Source organism: Typopeltis vanoorti, chromosome 6, assembly GCF_054136105.1.
Source record: "Typopeltis vanoorti isolate ZY-2024b chromosome 6, IOZ_Tvanoo_1.0, whole genome shotgun sequence".
Lineage (NCBI taxonomy): Eukaryota > Metazoa > Arthropoda > Arachnida > Uropygi > Thelyphonidae > Typopeltis > Typopeltis vanoorti.
Genome location: NC_143554.1, coordinates 160593363 through 160615970, shown reverse-complemented (window position 1 = coordinate 160615970; position 22608 = coordinate 160593363). Strand labels below are relative to the sequence as shown.

General features: G+C 36.4%; 1 protein-coding gene across 4 annotated transcripts in view; it reads right to left on the bottom strand.

Moving 5' to 3' along the window:
* Positions 1 to 22608, bottom strand: part of LOC150106169 (caprin-1-like) — a 261133-nt gene that overhangs the window by 53783 nt on the left and 184742 nt on the right. For all 4 annotated transcript variants that reach the window (XM_090394515.1, XM_090394517.1, XM_090394518.1 and 1 more), the window contains exon 8: positions 12441 to 13090. In XM_090394515.1, the coding sequence (XP_090250641.1) occupies positions 12441 to 13090 (650 nt within the window). The remainder of the gene's footprint in view (positions 1 to 12440; positions 13091 to 22608) is intronic.

The following is a 22608-nucleotide window of genomic DNA, read 5'->3' as shown; positions in this document are numbered from 1 at the left end:
TACTTCTATCATCAGTTTTTCTCAGCACGTAAGCCTTAACATAAGGATAACATCAATACTGTAACTGAAAATGCCTGCCAATCAAAAAGTTGATGCTGAGTGTGATAGCTTCTTCTACTTGATCAGTATTGCCCAAATATGACATTTATTTTTTAGCAGAATCTCACCTCTTTTAGTTCTTTTTTCTCGGTAACACCAATTATACTGACACATTAATTCTGATTCCACTGCATATTAGACTTATTTTCTACTAGGGCAATGCTCCAGCAATCATGAAATTAACATCATGTTTGTTTTGGTTTAAGACAAGGCAATGAAGAATACAATTGGTTTGCTAAGACCCAAATTTTCATCCTCTCCTTGTTTGTTTGTTCAGATACCAAACTAATGTGGCACACCATGTGCAGGTCAAGATTGAACATTAGATCAGAAATGCTTAATGTTTGATCTTGAGAATTCCACGTTTAGCAACCTGAAAAAGAAAAAGACTGTAAAGCTGCTTTTCCCATCTTAGCCAGAGTGTCCACTATGGTTATGGACACATTCAAATGCTGACCAGATCCAGCACACTCAATTCACTGGTCCCATCCATGACATGCTGTTTCAGGTAATTATTACTGAGTAAATCTATAATTCCATTTTGCAGTGTGTGTGTACTCTTTACTCCATCTATGTTCCCATAGTAGCTTTCAGCTATATTGCTTAATGTAGCTGAAAGGGTACATCTAAAATAATCTTCAGACAAATTACAGAAAATATATATACATGATACACGAAATAAGAGCATTGCCATTATTCCAATACAACCCAAGTTCTATTTGGTAAAGGAGCAATAGGTTTTTTTAAATTTATTAGGCACATTTTTTTTTTTTATAATCACTATACAAATTATCAGATCAACACTAGAGCTGCATGATAGATTATATAATGGTAGTTAATATTTTCACAGTATGTTATTTAAGAGGGGGGAAAATTATTCCCTTCTTATCTGATTCCACCATTCTGTTTTATTTTTATATAACTGACACTTTAGGTACATGGGTCAATTTCAATCCATTTTTGATGAAACTGCATTACAATGAATTGCACTTGGAGACAATTCTGTTTACCGTGAATTCCCATATGTTCAATTGTTTATTTGATTAATCTGTTTTCAGTAAATTTGCCTTGCTGGGAATTTTCTGTATATTCCCCATTTATACCACATAGGATTTTGAACATCTTTTCTTTTGGAACCTTATTATAAGCTTTTTCCAGATCTCAATCAAATTCCTGTACACCCCCCTCCCTCAGAAGTGGGAGGGAGGTGTACAGGATACTACATGAAGAGTTACATCATTACTAACTTGCTACAATTTTCCTCCAAATTAATCTGTTATCTGTCAAGATACCAATATTAGATTTTATATTACTGTCTTCTAAGGCACTTTTTACTGTAACCATCCACCTAGATCTTGTAATTCCTATTGAATCTTTTTCCTACCAGCACTGCAAAGAACACTATCTTTCTTTCTTTCCTCTCTCCCATTCTGTTTAAGTGACCATACCACCTGAAATTAGATCTGCTAACAATCAATTTCTTTCATAACATCCTCATTTTTAATATGATATAGCCATTTATGCCACCATTTGCTCACTCCACTAATCTTTCTCAGAACTCTCATATCTGTCGTCTCCAGTCTTTGATCAAGTATTTTATTTCTAACCCAGCTCTCAGATCCATAAGTTAAATGGGTTTGAACACTGTCTTGTATATAGCTACTTTAGTGTTTTGACTAATATCTCTCTTATTCCATATAAATTTATTTAATTGTCTTCCTACCTTACCAGCTTTGCTAATTCTGGTGTCTATTTACATATTTAATTTGCCATCTTCACTAAAAATTGTGCTAAGTAGTTGAAATGTTTTACAGATTCTCCATTCAGGATGCAATTGGCATTTTCAATGTTTCTGCCTATTTTCATCATCTTTTTTATTACTGATTTTCATATCAAATTTAGTTATTCAATTTAGCCAGGGAATCTTGCAAACTTGTACTGGATTTATTCAGAAATATAACATCATTTGGATAAAGTAAAGAAATGAGACTCACACCTCCAATTATGACATTGTGTTTAATACTGCTTTCCTTCATAAATCCATATAGATGATGAATAGCTGAGGGGACAATGTGTCTTAGACCTGATTCAACATCAAACCATCTTCATGTACCTCCTTGAGAATTCTAACTATCAACTTACAACTCAAAGACTAAGTATTGCATGAAATAATACCATTTACACCATATAACTGTAGCATTTCAAATAGCTTATCTCTTGGCACCTGTCATCCTTTTCCAAATCTATGAAACTTAAAGATCCTTGTTATATTCCCATGATTTCTTAACTATTTGCCATAAAGTGAAAATCTGATCCTGACAACCTTTATTTGGCCTGAATCCAGATTGTTCTTCATAATTCCACAATTCTTCTCAACTGTTTCTCAAGATCTTACCAAGAACACTCAGTATGGAAATACCTCTATAATTTTCACATTCAGTTTTATTTCTCTTTTTATAGATGGTATTATGAGAGCTCTACTTGGAATTTGACTATCTGTCCAGGCCTGCTGAACTATGCAGTGCATCCATTTTAAAATTTCATACACCCATATTTGAGCATTTCTGGTCAAATGTCATCTACTCCAGCTGCCTTTCCACATTTCAAGTTATTGATATGTATTTGATATCCTGACTATATTGATATTGCTATCCTGACTAAGTCTGTTGAGTGTTTTATACCACTGTGTTGTCACTGTTTGTTTCATTTAGCAATCTTTCAAAGTAATTACTCCACATATCAAGGATATCTTTATCTATAGTTTTCATGTTACTTTTATCATCTGATTCCTTTTACAGCACCTCTTGCCTCAATTTTTGAGCTTTTTCAAAAGCCACCAGAATATTTTACTACCAGTGATGTTGAGTTTCTTTGTGCTTATCAGTCTTCCCATGACTCTTTATTTAGTAGTTTCACACAGCACTTCACTTTCAATCGTAACAACTGACTTACTTACCATGAAAAGCCAATAAGCTTTCTTCTTTTCTTTGACTGCGTCTTGTAACTTTCTTATTCCACTATGGCAAACTGATTTTTCTATCCTTGTAGATTACCTCACCACGTGACTCTCTGGCTTAATCAGTCAATGTGTCCTTCAGTGTTTGGTTCTTGTTTTAAAAAGATATATTTCTCTGAATAATGTTTGTGAATATGAATCTAGTTCACCTCTAAAAGCTGCTCAACTTTGATTTATTTATAAACTTTCTTACTCACTCTTCTTTTCAATAAAATTCAATTTAACCTATTCAACACTAGATGGTTTTTCATTTTTTACTTTATTTTAAAGATGGGCGAGGCTATGAGATGCAATGTATCCTTGTTAGGAAAGCTAGAGGTGCTCATAATAGTATAACTTTAGACATTTTGAAATATGTCTAAAGTGAAATCACCTTTCTTGTGAGGAGGTAGACAGGAATGTGTTTTGGTAATACTGAAAGTTGGAAGAAGACCCCAAAATTCTGCACATATAAGTCAACAGTAGGTTGAAATAATTTATCTACAGGCAGAGTTTAACACGTTCGCTGCCAACTACGAGTATACTCGTAGTTGGTATATGAGCTACAAGCCAGCTACGAGCATACTCGTATGATGCTTACCACCAGCAACAAGATTACCGTACTGACCTTGAAGAAGTGAAAATGTTTGGCTTGTGGAGCTAGCAGCAAAACTGTATATGCTATGCACAAGCCAACTACGAGTATACTCGTATGACGCTTACTGCAAGCAACGAGATTACCGTACTGATCTTGAAATTGTTCGGCGTATGGGAACAGACTATGCCGAAGTAGCGTGGCAGCGAACGTGTTAAAAAAGTTTCATGCTGTTTAGTGGGAACTGAAGTTCTTTCATACTGGTGAAAAGTGCCGATAATCAAAGGTATAAGTATTCAATCAAAGGATCTCTTAGTTTACATGTTGAATTACTGATATCTGAGAGTGACTCAATAATTTGGTTATATATGCTGATAAGTTGCAGGTCAGAGAATTCTTCGATATGAAGTGGTGTATTTTCTTTGGGTATTTTTGGTCATTGATAAATACATAAAATCAGACAGACAATTACATGCAAATGTCAAAATTCCTTCTTTCAAGGTTACATGGTGGTCAGCATTCAATGTGTAGAATTTATGGAGACAAAAAAACACACATGTTAGAGCAATTAATTTATTTATAAATATGAAAATAACACTTGATGTTTTGTCAAGTCTATATCAAGGTCATCATTAGGAAAACATACATATGAACAAGACACAAGCTACATGACACTACGCAAAAGAAAGCTAAATCTAAACTGCTTTGTTAATCATTTATGCTAGCCTGACCTCAGGTGAGACAAAAAAATCAAATAAATAAATAAATAAAAAATCAAGGGGTGCTTAAGGGTCAAAGCTGTATAACTGAGAGGAGACCTCCACATAGCCTTTAAAGGAATGCGGAGACCCGACCAGGGCTTCTGACCTAATGTCCAATCCTCACCTTCTCGTGGTGCACCCTGTTGGGTATCTACTTTGATACTGAACGAACGAGGATGGGCTGGCAATTTGGGATTTAGCCGACCAAATTGTATTCTTATTGGTTAAATCAAAATAAAAAATGATGGTACAACATGACAAAATTTCATGCCGGCTGGGGCGTCGCCCGGTTAAACAAGACCCCCGTTGTTTTCGCCAGGGAACCAGGGCGAACAGCGAAAAGTCAGCTACTGGAACAAATATGAAAACAAACCCCAACTCAACATCACCAGAGTTAAAGATCGGTACTATCAACATAAGAAGCCTGAATGGCAAAGAAATGGAGCTAGCTGAGGAATTAGATAAGTACCAGATCGACATAATAGGGGTGACTGAAACAAAAAAGACCAAAACTGGTGAGGTCTTTCTGAGCAATAAATACAAAATGTTATATTCAGGCAATGACAATCAAGGAAAAGAAGGAGTAGCCATAGTATTCAACACAAAATACGAGGCTAATCTTCTTGAATGGCAGTCAGTCTCAAGTAGAGTAATGTGGGCAAATATGAGAATGGGGAACTGGACAATGAGACTTATTTGTGCCTATGGTCCCACAGAAGGTTCTATTAAGGTAGAAGTAGAGGAATTTTTTGAGGCTTTAGAAAAAGCAACTGACACAATGAAAAAGGAAAAGTTGGTCCTTGTTGGGGATCTAAATAGTAGAGTAGGAAATGATTGTGAGACATACAAAAATATTTTGGGAAAATTTGGAGAAAAGAGCAAAGCTAATAATAATGGCAAATATCTGTTGGATTTCTGCTCAGGACATGGACTGGTTATTACTAACACCATGTTCCAACATAAAAATGTGCACAAATTCACATGGAGAGAAGAGGCTAGGAATAAGAAAAGTCTCATTGACTATGTTATTGTTGATAGTGATGTTTTCTCCCTGGTGCAGGACACCAGAGTGTACAGAGGATTTGAAATTGGAAGTGATCACTATTTAGTCTTGAGCAGGATAAAATTGAATTTCATATTGAAAAGAATAACATGTAAGAAAGTTTTAAAGCGAATAAAAGTTGAGCAGCTCTCAGATGTGAACTGTAGACTAAAATACAGAAATATTATTGAAGAAAAAATGAAAGAGTTTGAGAACAGGAATCAAACCTTGGAGATTCAGTGGCAAACTGAAGAAAACATTGATTGATTCTGCCAGAGAGGCATGTGGTGAGGTTGTCTGCAAGGATAAAAAAATCAGAACTCCCTGGTGGACACAGGAAGTTAAAGAGGCAGTGAAGGAAAAGAAGAAAGCATATCAAAAGTTCCTGGCAAATAAGTCAGCTTTTACTCTTACAGAATACAGAGACAAATGTAAGAAAGCTAAACAGTGTGTAAAACTGGCTAAACAAAAGTCATGGGAGGACTTTGGCAAGAATATAGAAAATAAATATCAAGAAGGTGGCAAAATATTCTGGAGGTTGTTGAAGAAGCTTAGGAATGGAGGAAAGTGTGCTGTAAAAGGAATTAGAGATGATAAAGGTGAAATGAAAACAGGAGAAAAAGATATCCTTGAAGTATGGAGTAATTACTCTGAAAAACTTCTAAATGAAACAAGCAGTGATGACAGCACAGTGGTAAAAAACACTGACCAGGCATGCAGTCAAGAATACATATCCATACTTGAAGTAGAAAAAGCCATCAAAGGCTTGAAATGTGGAAAGGCAGCAGGAGTAGATGATATTCGACCAGAAATGCTGAAGTATGGTGGTATAAGAGTCTTACAGTGGCTGCACTGCATAGTTCAGAAAGCCTGGACAGAGGGACGAATTCCCGATGATTGGAGTAAAGCTCTCATAGTACCCATATATAAAAAGGGAAATAAGACTGAATGTGAGAATTACAGAGGTATTTCCCTACTGAGTGTTCCTGGCAAGATCTATGCAAGTATACTTGAGAAACGGTTGAGAAGAATTGTGGAAGAAAAGCTTGGTGAAGAACAAGCTGGATTCAGGCCAAATAGAGGCTGTCAGGATCAGATCTTCACTTTACGACAAATAGTCAAGAAAGCATGGGAATATAACAAAGATCTGTATTTAAGTTTTGTCGATTTGGAAAAGGCATATGACAAGGTGCCAAGAGAGAAGCTATTCAATACGGTGCAGTTATATGGTGTCAATGGGGCATTATATCAAGCAATACTTAGTCTTTATTTGAGTTGTGAGTCAGCAGTTAGAATTGAAGGAAGTTCAGGAAGATGGTTTAATGTTAAATCTGGTGTGAGACAAGGATGTACATTATCCCCTCTGTTATTCATTATCTATATGGATCACATTATGAATGAATGTGGTATTAAACCTGATATCAAAATTGGAGATGTTAATGTCAGCTCTTTGCTTTATGCGGATGATGTTATACTTCTAAATAAATCCGCTACAAGTCTGCAAGATTCTCTGACTAAATTGAATAGCTGTTGTAATAGATATGGTATGAAAGTCAGCAATAAAAAGACAAAGACAATGAAAATAGGCAGAATCATTGAAAATGTCAACTGTGTTGTGAATGGAGAACCTGTGGAACAAGTAAAACATTTCAGCTACTTAGGCACAATTTTTACTGAAGATGGTAAACTAAATATAGAAATAGACAACAGAATCAGCAAAGCTGGTATCGTGGGAAGTCAATTGAATAAATTCATATGGAATAAGAGAGAAATTAGTCGGAACACTAAATTAGCTGTATACAAGACTGTGTTCAAACCAATTTTAACTTATGGATCTGAGAGCTGGGTCAGAAGTAAAACACTTGACCAAAGACTAGAGACCGCAGATATGAGAGTCCTGAGAAAGATTAGAGGCGTGAACAGATGGCATCGATGGCAATATCATATTAAAAATGAGGATATTAGGAAAGAACTTGACATTGTCAGCATCCAGGAATGCATTAGCAGAGCTAATCTCAGATGGTATGGTCACTTAAATAGAATGGGAGAGGAAAGATTAGCAAAACAAGTGTTCTCTGCCAGGTTGGCAGGAAAACGACCCAGAGGAAGACCAAGATATAGGTGGATTGATACGGTACAAAGTGCCTTAGATGATAGAAATATAAGATCTGATAATGTTGGAGTCTTGACAAGTAACAGACTGATTTGGAGGAAAATTGTAGATAGGAAGTTAGTAATGATGTAATTTTTTCATGTAGTACTGTCATATCCTGTACACCCCTTGAGGGTACATGGCAGGAATTTGATGATGATGATGATGATGATGATAAAAAATCAAATACTTTTTATGGATAAGTATAACAACATCCAGATAATTAAAAAAAAATTACAGCGGAACTACATTAAATGCATGTTCACAGTTCCTGTTGTTGAAGTTTTGCCATTATGTTCTTTGTTGTCACCAAGGTAGACAAAGACCATTGGCTTACCTGAGAAAATGAACCAATTGGTATTTGATCACAACACATACTAAATGTGTAACTACAATCCTACAGAAAGAATCAAAAAGAAAAATGTAACATACTTATCAAGTCAGTTATCTTGATAAGTATGTTGTTGTTTTTTTTGGATCAAGAAACTAATGTAATAAAAAATAACTAACACTGGGTTTATGGGTCATAATGATTTAATAAACCTACTAACTAGTTTCACCACTTAAGCTAGTGGCTTCATTTGGGTTGGGATGAACATACAAACATACAACAAGCATTAAATATGAATCATTACATCATTAAAAAACACCAAACTGATTGTGTAACAGTTCCTACACATTTGGTGTTTTTTTAAGTGATGTAATGATTCATATTTAAAGGTTGTATATTTGTATGTTTATCTCAACCCAGATGAAGCCACTAGCTTAAGTGGTGAAACTAGTTAGTAGGTTTATTAAATCATTATGACCTATAAACCCAGTGTTAGTTATTTTTTTATTACATCAGTTATCGCTTGAGGAAACAATTAAAAAGCTGTTACTGCATTATGCCCATACTCCCAGAATTTATGGCCTGCCAAAAATAACACAAAACGAACACAGTTAAAGGAATCAACAGCCCCAATTATCACTTAGGCAAGAAACAATCAGCTACACTCAAGGAGTTGGTAGGTCACTGGTACCTCTACAAAGTCAGCTTTGACTTAACTGCCCTTTCGCAAATGTCTTGATCAATGACAATTCTTCTCATACAGAACAAATCCCCAATCTTCCCATGATATCATGGCCCTCTTTGTCAAATGCTTTGCTCCAGGTATTTTGTATGTCAAAATAATTTCTACCTACAAAAAAAGAAGGTATGGCCAGGAATATATGTTTGTGTTGCCACTTTGCCACTGATATTGAAAACAATAACTCTCTTCCTTTTCTAGACACGCTTGTCACGTCTTCCGTCAGGTTGTCTGCCCCACAAATCTACACAAACAGGCCAATACATACACAAAGATTTATCTAACACAAAAACTAGCACCTCATGGAATCATTAGCCAAACCTTCATAAAAAAAAAAACTTCCCAAGTTCACAATAATGCCTTGAAAGGTAAAAAAGATTACAAAAATGCCATAGCCATATCATAACATTAGGCCCTAATGTATGATATGGCTAACTTAAGTGGTGAAACCTGATATTCCCCCAATCATTAGGGGAATATCAGAAAATATAGAACACTACAGAAATACAATATTAAGGCAACTTTCAAACCTACTGCAAAATTAAAAAGTACACTCAGCTCATCTAATGATCCCCTTTCTTATCTTGCCCACCTGGGAGTTTACAAAATCCAGTGCACATGCAACTTTATATAAAGGGAAACATGGCACATTAATTTCCTTCACTATGGTATAGGCCTGTCAGACCATGCACTCTAAATATGTCACAGAACTAACTGGAAAGACACAAAGTCCCTACAACACAAACAACCTGGTTTGAACGAAAATTCAAGGAAGCTTTTGAGATGATGATTCATCATCATAATCTTAACAAAAATAACTTATTAGTAATTTCAAGAATATGAAAGACCCATCTTCAATCCATATAGGATCCAGAAAATGATGGCAGAACCCCAACAAAAGAAAACTTTACGATAACAGAATTTTAAAGATGCATTTGATGTAGTTTAACTGTAATTTTAATCATCTGTATGATGGCAGAACCCCAACTAAAGAAAACTTTACGATAACAGAATTTTAAAGATGCATTCGATGTAGTTTCACTGCAATTTTAATCATCTGTATGCTATTATACTTATGTATAAAAAGTATTTATTTATTTTATTTATTATTATTTGTTTCACCAGAGGTGAGGCTAGCATAAATGATTAAAAATGCAGTTAGATTTAGCTTACTTTTATGTAGTGTTATGTAGCTTGTGTCTTATTCACATGTATGTGAACAGTTCTACAAGTGAACAACATAAATTCTACACAGTGAATACATATGTGGAAAGCCTGGTCAGCTAACAGCTCAGTGTATTCTCTCTCTCTCTCTCTCTCTCTCCAGCCAATGGGCTGCAGGTTCAAATCATGCCATGAGCATGATGTTTGTGAATGTCTTCAGTTTGGAGATGAATTTCAACACCTAGTGTGTGACTAGACTGCAGCTAATTTAAGGCCTGAAGTGGCTTGAAAATATTTGTTTGGTCTCTAGAACAAAACTTGTGGATTAATGAGTACTATGAGAGCTCTACTCAGAATTTGACCATCTGTTCAGGGCCTGCTGAACAATGCAATGCAGCCACTGCAAAACTTTTATACCTCTGTACGTGAGCATTTCTGGTCAAATATCATCTACTCTCGCTGCCTTTCCATACTTTTGATGGCTTTTTTTACTTCTAGTATGGATATATATAAGTATGAATTGTATGCCTCTTGAATGTTTTTTACCACCGTACTGTCACTGTTTGTTTCATTTAGCAATTTTTTGAAGTAATTACTCCATACATTAAGGATATCTTTTACTCCAGTTTTCATGTCCACTTTATCATCTCTAATTCTGTTTACAGCACTCTTTCCTCCATTTCTGAGCTTTTTCAACAGCCTCCAGAATATTTTGCCACCTTCCTGATATTTATTTCCTATGCTCTTGCCAAAGTCTTCCCATGACTTTTGTTTAGCTAGTTTTACATCGTTATAATGGTTAATAATCCAATACACAAACATCCTACTGATCCTGAGTGTTTTTAGTGTGTTGAAAATAACAGGCGGCTACATTCCAACCTTTTGAAGTGCTGTTATAGCTACACGGTTCTCACAATCTCCCCACTGCTTGTTAACTGGTAGAGCTAAGCAACCCTCTCTCTCTACCGATAAACATGTTTAGGTTAGGTTTTCATCCACAATGTCCACAGGATTTATGACAAGACTTTGTATAGTTGGAAGTCTTCTTCACACCATTTTCTCCCAGCAACTCTCAGGCATTCAAGAAACATATGCAAATTCCTTTCTTGTTTCCTACCACTTGCCCATATATGGTCATAGTTAGGTTTAATGGAATTAATACATCACAGAGACATTGAAAGGGATACAATATTAAAATTATAAACACAAAAAACACAATGTGGAAGAAACAAAAAGCTAGAAGACTAAAGTTCTACGAGAGATGCATTCTATTAGGTACTGATTCTTTTCAGTTGTTTTCACATAGACATTCTGTTTAACACAACCACATTTAAAATTAGGCTGTATTTTTTTTTATTTTATTTATTTTTAAAAAAAATTTTTTTTAAAAAATCTACTGCTGATTCAAAAATAGTCTCTCAAGTTTGCATTTGCAGTGGTGAAGCAGTAGTTTTTTACCCCCCCCTTCTACTTTAGTGTATGGTATCCAAAGCATGCTATATTCATTCCATTAAACCAAACTGAGTTTAAACTAGCAATTAAGCATAAATATTAATTTTTTACAATGTGGGGCTGATATATAAAAGTCCACGTAATGATTTGTAACAAATGTTTCATTGATGATCAAAAATCATCTTCAGGTTCTCATAACACATATTACCAAGTGCTGAGGGATTCATTTACAATGAACTTGAGTAAGCAGCCTTTTAGACAGGTGACAACTTTCATGTTTTGTTATTACAGTAAAATATTGTTCTTTCAGCATTTTCAGCTAATTTTGTATGCCAAGTATTTTCATACACTTTTATATCTATACAAAAATGCCTCATTCCTATTGAATAGTACTGTCTGTAACATTACAAGATACATGTAAGATCAGATTCACTGTATTAATGAATGTGATTAATATCCCATGAAGCAATTAGTTACTGGTACAGTGAAAAATTTATACTGGTCTTAATGCAAAGTGGTTATTGCTGTTGGATTTTATCATAAAATTGCTATATAATTTTTCCTAAAAGTCAAGCATTAAGTTTTGTCAAAACTGGTTTCCATTTGAGTTGTTACACATGGATGGACAGATAGTCATTTAAGAAGTTTGGGGTTTCTGTTCATGAATATCCTTAAAAATCATCATCTTCAGATCCTCATAACACATATTACCAAGTGCTGAGGAATTCATTTACAATGAACCTGATCTTAACAGCATAAAAAGTTGTCACTTCTGGAGTCTGTTATGTCTGCTGAATGAATGTTAAATAACAAAATTACCCAATAACCACTGTAATAAACTTTAATGAAAGTACAGATATTTCTGTGGTTATTGTGTAATTTTGTTATTTATACTTATGACATGGGTGCCTTTAAAGATTATACTGAATGAATGTGTTCAGCTGAATCAGTGAAGATAAAAAATTAGCCAATCCTTTCATCAAAGATGAGATTTTGTCCATGTTTTCTTTTCCAATAAGTGACACAAAGTGAAACCACTAAGCTATTGAATACAGTAAAGAGTTTACTTTAAATTAATCAACGAATATCCAATTAAGAGAACATACATACCTGATTCAGCTGAAAATCAGAGTTATTATAGTTTTCTTTATCTTCTTGTTCTCCACTCAGACCAAGAGGCTGTCCTACATTTTGTGCTCCAACCACTGGACCTTGGTTAGTCAAAGGCAAAGACAATGGACTTTCAGTTCCAGAAACCTGTTGTGCTGGGGTAGGAGATCCCCTTGGAGACACTGGCTGGGGAATCATACCAACTGTAATCATATGTTGTGGTGGCATATTAGAGTGGCCCATTGTGACAGGTACATAGTTTGGAGGCACCACTGCAGCTGCTGCCATCATTGGATGGATAGCTGCAGCAAAATTCTGATTGGTGAAAGTCTGAGTAGGAATTGGTCTTGTAGGATCAAAATCTGGAGGGGGATTAACAGGAGTTTGTGTAAGCTGCATTGGTGTGCCTGCTGACATAGGTCCTGTTGGTGACAACTGTTGCTGCATGGAAGCAACTGCAGATGGAGCAACTGATGTACCAAGCCCAACTAAGTTTCCTTCCTCACTCTGTGTCGTCCTTTGTTGATGTTGCACTGAAAGATTAGATGGAGTTGGCTGAGAAGTAGCAGGGTACTGTGACCCTGGGTATCCCAGTGATGGAGGAGGAACAATAGGATGAGCAACTACTACTGCTGGATCCATATGAGGAGCTATATATAAAAGATATTAAAAAAAAACTTATACTTTTCATCCCTACAAACAGAATGCACCTTGTTACACTGTTAAAAAATTACAGTAAGCTTTTAAACAAGTTTCGATTTATTTTTTTTCTGATGAATGGGATGATAAACACAAGGAGAATAACAAAGATTTTGTGGAAGAAAAATTTCTTAAAATCATACAGCAATGACACAGTACTATTGTTAGTAGTTATTTTGGTTTCTATCCTATTGTACAAAGTTTGAAGTAATTTGAAATGAAAAAATCAAGGAATAGATTAACCCAACTATAATGCATCTTATTATTATACATTTAATGGAATTAAATATATGGTATGAAGGAATGAAATTAAACATTCAGCTAATATTTAAAATATTTAATCTGTGAGACAGGGTGGATATAATGCAACATAATACTCAACAGCAAATAATCAAGGATACCAGAAAGCATCCAAAGATAATCTGCATAGGACATCATACTTTAAACATAGTGAAGCAAGAGATGCAAGGCTGTGTAAATTGTGCTCAAGAATAAAAAGATAAAAATAAAACCAGTTGGTGGAAATACTAGTGGCTTAAACAGCATTTTTTAAAAAGAGGAAAAGAAAGAACTGATGCTAAAGCACTTTCAAAATGAAATTATTGATGTCAAGCCTACTTTAGACTTGCGATCAAAAATTAACAACTGATGACTCTTATTGCTGTAGTAGCATGCATGACAGCATGGAATGGATTTCTCCCATTAGTAAACATACAATAATAAAGATAATAATGTGGTATTAGTGGAATGCGTTTATAATAATAATCTTATCATGGATTTTATGCCAAGTGGACCATTTCAGTCTCATGCCATCACTTTCTTTGTCTTTCAATTCTTCTTAGAATCTACATATTTAATTATACGAGGTGTGGCTATTAAATAACAAGACTGGTTTCAAAAATGTGGCTTATTATTACAATTGTACAACTTAATTGTTATCCCCTTCAACATACACCGTTGCATACGAATTTTTTATTGCTGGAAGCAGTGCAGCATGTCATCAGGTGTTATCTACTTCAGTAGTACTGCCGTTTTCTCCTTTACCTCATCCACCGACTGAAAATTTGGTGCCCTTCAATGCGGATTTCAACTTTTACCTTTGGAAAAAGGTAAAAGTTGCATGGAGCTAAGTCCGGCGAGTAAGGAGGATGGTCCGACACTGGAATCTTCTTATCAGCCAGATACTGCTTCACAGACAGTGCACTGTGGGCTGGAGCGTTGTCCTGATGGAGAATCCAACTGTTGTTCTTCCACAGATCGGGTCTCTTCTTCTTCCTCACTCGTTCTCTGAACTTGGCCAGAACCTTAAGGTAATGATATTGGTTAACTGTCTGACCCTCTGTACTCATTCAACCATTACCATGCCATTGATATAAAAAAAAAAAAAAAAAAAAAACAATAACTATCAGTTTTGATTTGCTCATTCTTGCTTTTTTTCATTCTCAGTGACACGGGAATTTTCCAGTGCATCGATTGTCCCCTACTCACCGGACTTAGCTCCATGCGACTTTTACCTTTTTCCAAAGTTGAAATCTACATTGAAGGGCATCCATTTTCAGTAAGTGGATGAGGTAAAGGAGAAAACGGCAGCACTACTGAAGCAGATAACACTTGATGACTTGCAGCACTGCTTCCAACAATGATAAATTCGTATGCAACGGTGTATAGATAGAGGAGGGGAGTATGTTGAAGGGGATAACAATTAAGTTGTACAATTGTAATAATAAACCACATTTTTGCAACCAGTCTCGTTATTTAATAGCCACACCTTGTATATAGTGGTTAATTAGTTTTATGTTCAGGGAATGTCAAATAATTATAATAAAATGGAAGCTTCTGTGTCTGAGGATGCTACAACTTCAGTTTCTTTCAGCACTGGCTGCATTATCAATGGAGGAAATGCTTTAATGAAGTAGCCTATGAAGATGCAACTCAAAAGTAAAAATGCTAGAGACCAAAAACAAAAAAGGAACCAACGTATTAATCAATTGAATCTAAGTGAGCTTTTTCACTGCTGGATGCAACCTAACCAGTACAAAAATTAGGTCACATTTAGGGAGCCAGCCTTGAAAATGATGTTTTTTAAAGGACACTAAATTAAAAAAAAAAAAAATCAGCTTATGTTGATTTATATATGTTCATGTTTTCCTTATCATTAAAGCTACTTACCATTTATGTTTTTCAATAAAAATTTTGCTTATTTATAATTTATGTTAATAATAATAATAATACCCTTTTCTTTAGAATTTTTTTTTATGTCTGAATAAAATGTGTCTACTAATATGGTGTTATTTCAGTATGATAAATACACACATGGACAAAGAAATTAGCACACCAAGAAGGAAGGATTCAACTGAAATTTTATTGGTATAATGATACAGGTGAGTGATGCATGATGGCAAAAACAGAGCTAAAGGACAACTACGGGATCTGTGGTACGCAATCCGGTCATCATCAATAGCGCGTTGCACCGCCTCATGTGGAGTTACATGCTGCAATACGGTCCAGCATGGTGGTGAACAGATGCCTGCAGCAGACTGGCCACATATGTTGGATGCTGTGCTCCAATATTGTGGCACGGTGGGAGCTGGCGTTTCAGCTGCTCCCAAACATGATTGATAAGGGACAAGTCCAGGGAGCAGGCAAGTATGGGAGTGTCTGTACATGATGTGGGCAGGCCTGGGCGACCCGAGCCGTGTGCAAACAGGTATTATCCTGCTGGTATAGTGCTCCTGGCCAGGAATGGGAGAACGTGGGGCTGTAGGATGTTGTCCACATACTGCTGCCCCGTCAATGCGCCACTTACCACTACAAGGGGTGACGGCTATCATAGGCTATGGCTCCCCAGACCATAATGCCTGCAGTGCGGCGCTTGATAGCGAGGTCAAGATTGTGTCCTTGACCAGAGGTCCTCACACCCGGACGCGATGATCATCTGTCCCCAAGACAAAGCGGCACTCATCGCTGAAGACCACACATCGCCAGTCTGTGGCGTTCCATGTCGCTCTCGCCTGGCACCACTGCAAATGGAGTTGGCGATGTTGCGGTGTTAATGGGAGCACACGTAAGGGGCGCTGGGATCATAGATTAGCCTCTGCGAGGCACCAGGAAATGGCTCATGGGCACACAGGAGTCCCTACATCTGCCTGTATAGTGGACCGGGTTACCGTGGGAACCCTCCATGCTTGCCGCACGATCCTCTCTAGCCTTGGTCCTCCTGATCCGAACGGTGCAGCTCTGCCGTGTGGCAGTGCCAGAACGGTTCGTGTGCATACCTATACGGCACGCTGACCACCTGGCTTTATAAGGCTGCCGGTTCATGTTTGCAGTGTCACCGCAAGGTGTGGGCATGTGCAATCACACCAAACTTGGATCATTTGCATATCCCTGCACTCTAGCCATTTGCTTAGTTTCGCTGCTGAACCATGTTTTCTTCTAGGTGCAGTAATTTCTTTGTACATGTTGACAGTTGAATGAAACTCCCACGAGGAGTCTGTCAACTCCATGGAGGGTGTAATAATAATAATTTTTTTTTTTTTTTTTCTGAAAATAAAGGTAATTACCAGTAAATGAAAAGTCGGTACATCTGAAATCCTAGATGGCTGTCAACTGCATGTTCTGGTTGGTTTGCTTGTTTAGTGGCATGTAAAACCTGAGACTGGTTAACTAAACTTCAGTTTAAAAGTCCTGATAAAAGTTCAGGTAGGGGACAATCTAAATGGATGTTTAGAAAAATTCAAATAGGGTGGTCCTAATTTGAATAGGAAATAAGCTACAATGGTCTCTTAGTGAAGCACTGTTGCTCATCTGCAGATTTCAAAATGGATGTTTTGAAGAGTAACATTAGTCCATTAAATCTGCATTTAAATTAGGTATGCAATAGCGATGGTAAATATAATAAAAACTATATGGAGATGATGAAATAGTACATGCAAAAGTTAAGTGGTATTCCTGCTTAAAAATGGGAATTGTTCAATGAAGGGATCAGTAATATAGTAAGGTTTGCATGTGTTTGTCAACAAAACTGTTAACAGCTTCACTGTATTAATGCTGGGAGCCTCATTAGGTCAAACTGAAAACAAAGGAAATAGTTACACAAACATTTCTTTTAGCACATGACAAAGTTTTAACTAAAGACTTAAATATCAGAGAATGCTACAGTGAAATCTGTCTAAACAGTATTTATTATTATTAAACCAGCCTATTCTTCTCCAAGTTTATCTTCTACAATCTTTCTCAAAGTCTTTCAACTATACTTGCATGAATCTTACCTGGAACACTTGGTAAAGAAATTCCTCTGTAATTTGATTCTCACATTCAGTTATATTCCCTTTTTATACATGGGTACTATATGAGCGCTCTACCCCAATCATTGGGAATTTGACCTTCTGACCAGCCTCTCTGAATTATGCAGTGTAGCCACTGCAAAACTTTTATACCTCCATACTTAAGCATTTCTGTTCGAATATCATCAACTCTAGCTGCCTTCACATTTCATGTTTTTGACAGTTTTGCATTCCTCTTGAAAATATTCTAGTATAGTTCTGTCACTGCTTGATTCATTTAACAGCCTTTCAAAGCAATTACTCCAGACATCTAGGATATCCGTATCTTCAGTTTTCATGTCACAATTATCACCTCTAATTCCTTTTACAGTACTCTTTCCTCCATTTCTGGGCTTCTTCAATAACTTCCAGAACATTTTGCCACCTGCCTGATATTTATTTTCTATATTCTTAACAAAGTTTTCCCATGACTTTTGTTTAGCTACTTTTATTACACATACATACATACAGAACAGATTAACTTAGAGCACCTATCCAATGAAATAAGCAAAGAGCCATTTTTTTCCACTATTCTACCAAAAAAAAAAAAAAAAAACAAGATAAACTTAAATCTCCTCGAACCTTGTTCAAAAAAGGATTCACAGCAAGAAAATAAAAGAAAAGCACTTGACACTATACATCACTTAAATAATCCAAACCATGTCATTGCCTACACTGATGGACCATCTGATGAAGCCCTCAACCAAGGAGGTTCAGGGGTTTTTCTAAACCTGGAGGCAAGGAAATGCACATGAAAACCACAGCCGACAAAATAGCTTCAAACTTCACTTGTCAATTAACAGTCATACAAACATCTCTCAAATTCAGTAATAAACATTGCAGAAGGAATAACCATCTACAGCAACTCAAAATCTGCACTTGAGGCATTAAAAAATGAAAATACAAAACTCACATAGTTGTTTATTATTTTAACTGTATAATAGAACACAGAAACTAAGTAAATAATTAATTTATTAACTTGATGCTGATATTTCGCTGGTATTATAACCAGCATCTTCAGAGCACAAAAACACTGTTTGTCACAATACGCGAGACTAAAACAACATGGTGTGTACTTAAACAAAATTGTAGCAGCAACACAAAGACTAAAGTCCTGATTTTGGCGCCCTCTATCTGAAAAAAAAAAAAAAAAAACTATCATAAAAAAACTAGAGTCCTAGAAAAGTGCTAGTTTTTTCTTAATATGACTGTCTCCCAGATCTTCGGCAAGTTAATACAACCATATTTGTTGAGATTTGGAGTGTGTTTTAGGGCTTCTGTGGCCTCTAAGAATAATCTCTCTGATTTATACAGGTTTCTGTGTAGTACTTTTGTGTTTTTCCAGTTGATCCTGTGTGCAGGGGTATCCAGAGCATGGTCTGCTAGGCCCGACTTCCCATAATGATAATTCCGGACGTATCGTTTATGTTCGCTGATGCGGATATTCACAGTTCTTCCTGTTTGACCGTAGTAGGCTTGATTGCATGAGCAGGGTACTTGGTAGACTCCTGGATGTGATACAGGAGGAATGCTGTCCTTGGGTGAGCAGATGAGGGTGGCTAATTTGCTACATGGTCTGAATGTAGTGCGTAGTTTATGTTTATTGAGAATTCTTGAGATCTTTTCGGATGTGTCTTTAATGTAAGGGATGGTGACTGTTTTGTTGTAGTTCTCTGTGGTGGATGGTGGGAGGGGTTTCTTACGAGTGTTTAGTATTTTGTTTATTTTATGTGGATTGTAGCCGTTGCCCTAGAAGGTGTGGCGTAAGTGAGTCAGTTCAGCAGTAAGAGCCTTGTCATTGGAACAGATTGCTCTCGCTCTATGGGTTAGCGTTTTTAATATGCCATATTGTTGAGAAGGATGATGGTGTGATTGTTTGTGTAAGTATCTGCCTGTATGTGTGGGTTTTCTAAAAACTGAAAATGATAAGGAACCATCTGGGAGATGTGTGATGAGTGTATCCAGGAAGGGCAGACAGTTGTTGGCTTCCAGTTCCATAGTAAAGTGGATTTTTGGATGTTGGCTATTTAAATGTGCTAAGAATGTTTTCAATGTCTCAGGGCCATGTGGCCAAATAGCAAGCACATCATCAACATAGCGTAGCCAAAGTGTTGGTTTGAGAGTGGCTGTATTGATTGCTTGTTTTTCCAGGTGTTCTATGTAAAAGTTGGCTAAGGGGGGAGCCCATGGCTGTCCCATCAATTTGTTTGTATATTTTCCCTTTCCATGTGAAATATCCTGCATGTATTGTGAATTTGAATAGCTCAAATATATCAGGGGGGAAGTGTGACTTCAGTAGATTGAGGGTTTCTATTAGTGGTACATTTGTGAATAGTGAAGTGATGTCAAAGCTTACTATTAAGTCTGAGTTTTTTAGGGTAAGGTGTTGTAAGATGGTTTTTAGGTGTGCTGAATTTTTGACAAAGGAGGGAGAATTGTTAGTGAGAGTGGCTAGTAGCTTCGCTAAATGTCTAGCCAGTTTGTATGTGGGACTATTTATACTGTCCACAATTGGGCGTAGGGGTGTGCTTGGTTTGTGAATTTTTGGTGATCCATAGATCCTCGGTGTTTTAACATGGAAGGGTTTGAGTTTGTTAACTGTGTCTTTGGGCCAGGAAGTGACTTTTTTTAATAATTTTCGTGCCTTATTCTTTTGTGTGTTGGTGGGATTGCGATCTATAATTTTGTATGTTGACTGATCTTGTAATAGTGTGTGCATTTTGTTTTCATATTCAGTTGTGTCCATCACCACGGTTGCATTTCCTTTGTCTGCTTTTGTTATGGTAATCTGGCTGTTGTTGTGTAGCTCTTTTATAGCAATGAATTCCTTATGTGGGATATTATTTTTGGGAGGCTTGGACTTGATTAGGATGTTGGCCACATCTAAACGTATGTTGTTAGCTATTGTTGGAGGCAGGTCGTATATTCCTCGTTCGATGGACGCCATTATTTAGAAGGCGCCAAAATCAGGACTTTAGTCTTTGTGTTGCTGCTACAATTTTGTTTAAGTACACCATGTTGTTTTAGTCTAGCGTATTGTGACAAACAGTGTTTTTGTGCTCTGAAGATGCTGGTTATAATACCAGCGAAATATCAGCATCAATTTAATAAATTAATTATTTACTTAGTTTCTGTGTTCTATTATACCGTTAAAATAATAAACAACATGTTCGACGAACACATGTCTGTCCACACGTTTAAAACTCACATAGGAAATCCATGAACTACTAACAACCTTAACTTTGAAAAATAAGAACTGCCACTGCAGTAGATACCAGCCCATGTAAATATTGAAGGCAATGGAAGAGCAGACAGACTAGCCAAAGAAGCAAGCTACTTACCTCAAAAATTACACTATCACTATCTGATGCTAACTCTGTCACCAAAATAAGATTGGTAAAACAAACTATCAAGAAGAACGAAAGACTAAGGATGGAACATTTTTAAAGGCATAAAAATTCATCCAGACAGTAGTAGGAGCTATGAAACATGCAAAAACTGCCCAGGAGTTGAACTAACACCTGTCCATATTTATTCTTATCTAGCAATTGCTGCTGCTCTACAGAAAATTGACAATAACCCTAGAGAAAAAAACATGATAAACTTAAATCTCCTCAAACCTTGTTCAAAAAAGGATTCATAGCAAGAAAATAAAAGAAAAGCATGAACGCTATTGCAGCTCTACAGATCCATGGTCATATCAGAAGCTCTTCAATGGACTCGACAACAACACATATGTTAGCTTGCTTACATTTTTCTCTGTATTCTTTTAGGGCATCTGCTGACTTATATGCTAGGAACTTTTGGTATGCTTTCTTCTTTTCCAGCACTGCTTCTTTAACTTCTTGTGTCCACTATAGTGTTCTTATTTTTACTATTCTTGCAGACAACTTCACCACATACCTCCCTTCAGAGTTTGCCACTGAGACTCCAAGGTTTCGTTCTTGTTTTCAATTTGTTTTATTTTTTCTTTAATAATGTTAGTATAGTCAAGTATACAATTTACTTGCAAAAGCTGCTCAACTTTAATTGTTTTTCAAAATTTCTTACATCCTGTTCTTTTCAATGTGATATCCATTTTTATCCTGCTTATTAAAGTAATGGTCACTTCCAATTTCGAATCCCCTGTACACTCTTGTATCCTGAACCAGCCTTATGATATCACTATCAAGAATGACGTAGTCAATGAGGCTTTTATTTCTTGTGTCTCCTCTCCTTGTGAACATCCTTATGTTGAAACATGATGTTAGTATTAACTAATCTGTGTCCTGAGCAGAAGTCCAATAAATACTTACCATTATTATTAGCTTTGCCCTTTTCTCCAATTTTTCCTAAAATGTTCTTATATGACTGGTGAGATACATTTCCTACTCTGCTGTTCATATCTCCACCAAGGACAACTTTTTCCATTTTCTTTATGTCAGCTACCCAAAAATTCCTACACTTCTTTCTTGGAAGAACCTCATTTTGAATTTTGCCCACATAACTCTACTTGAAACTGCCTTTAAATCAAGAAGTTTAATCTTCATGTTTGGTGTTGAATGCTATTGCTATTCTTTAATCATAAGATTAAGGAATAGCAATAGATAATTTCCTTGATCATAAGATCTATGTTTTTGTCTTCTTTGTCTTAGTAATGCTAATTATGTCCACATGGTACTTTCCAATTCTTCTGTGAATTCAATTTCCTTTCCATTAATATTCCTTATATTGACAGTTCCTTTCATCAGAGGGTTTCTTCTTTTTCTTCTAGCTGTTGAGATGAAGCTTGTTCCAGTAGCTGACTTTTCACCTTTTGCCCTGGTTCCCTGATGAAAACAGTGGGCCCCTTCTTTAACTGGGCGGTATCCCAGCCAGCACGAAATCTCAGTAATACAGGGTAAAGGTCGGCTAAGTCCCAAACCTTAAGCCCACTAGCAGATACCTACTAACAGGGCACACCTCGTGAAGGTGAGGAATTGGGCATTAGCTCAGAGGCCCCAGTTGTTTTTCTTCACATTCCTGAAAGGCAATGTGGAGGTCTCCTCCCAGTTATTTGGCTTCAAACCTTAAGCATCTCATTTTCCTTAATTCTAGTGTGACTCAGAATTCAGAACAACCAAACATCAAAATGAAGGGCATTCATTTTGTACAACAGGTGTAAC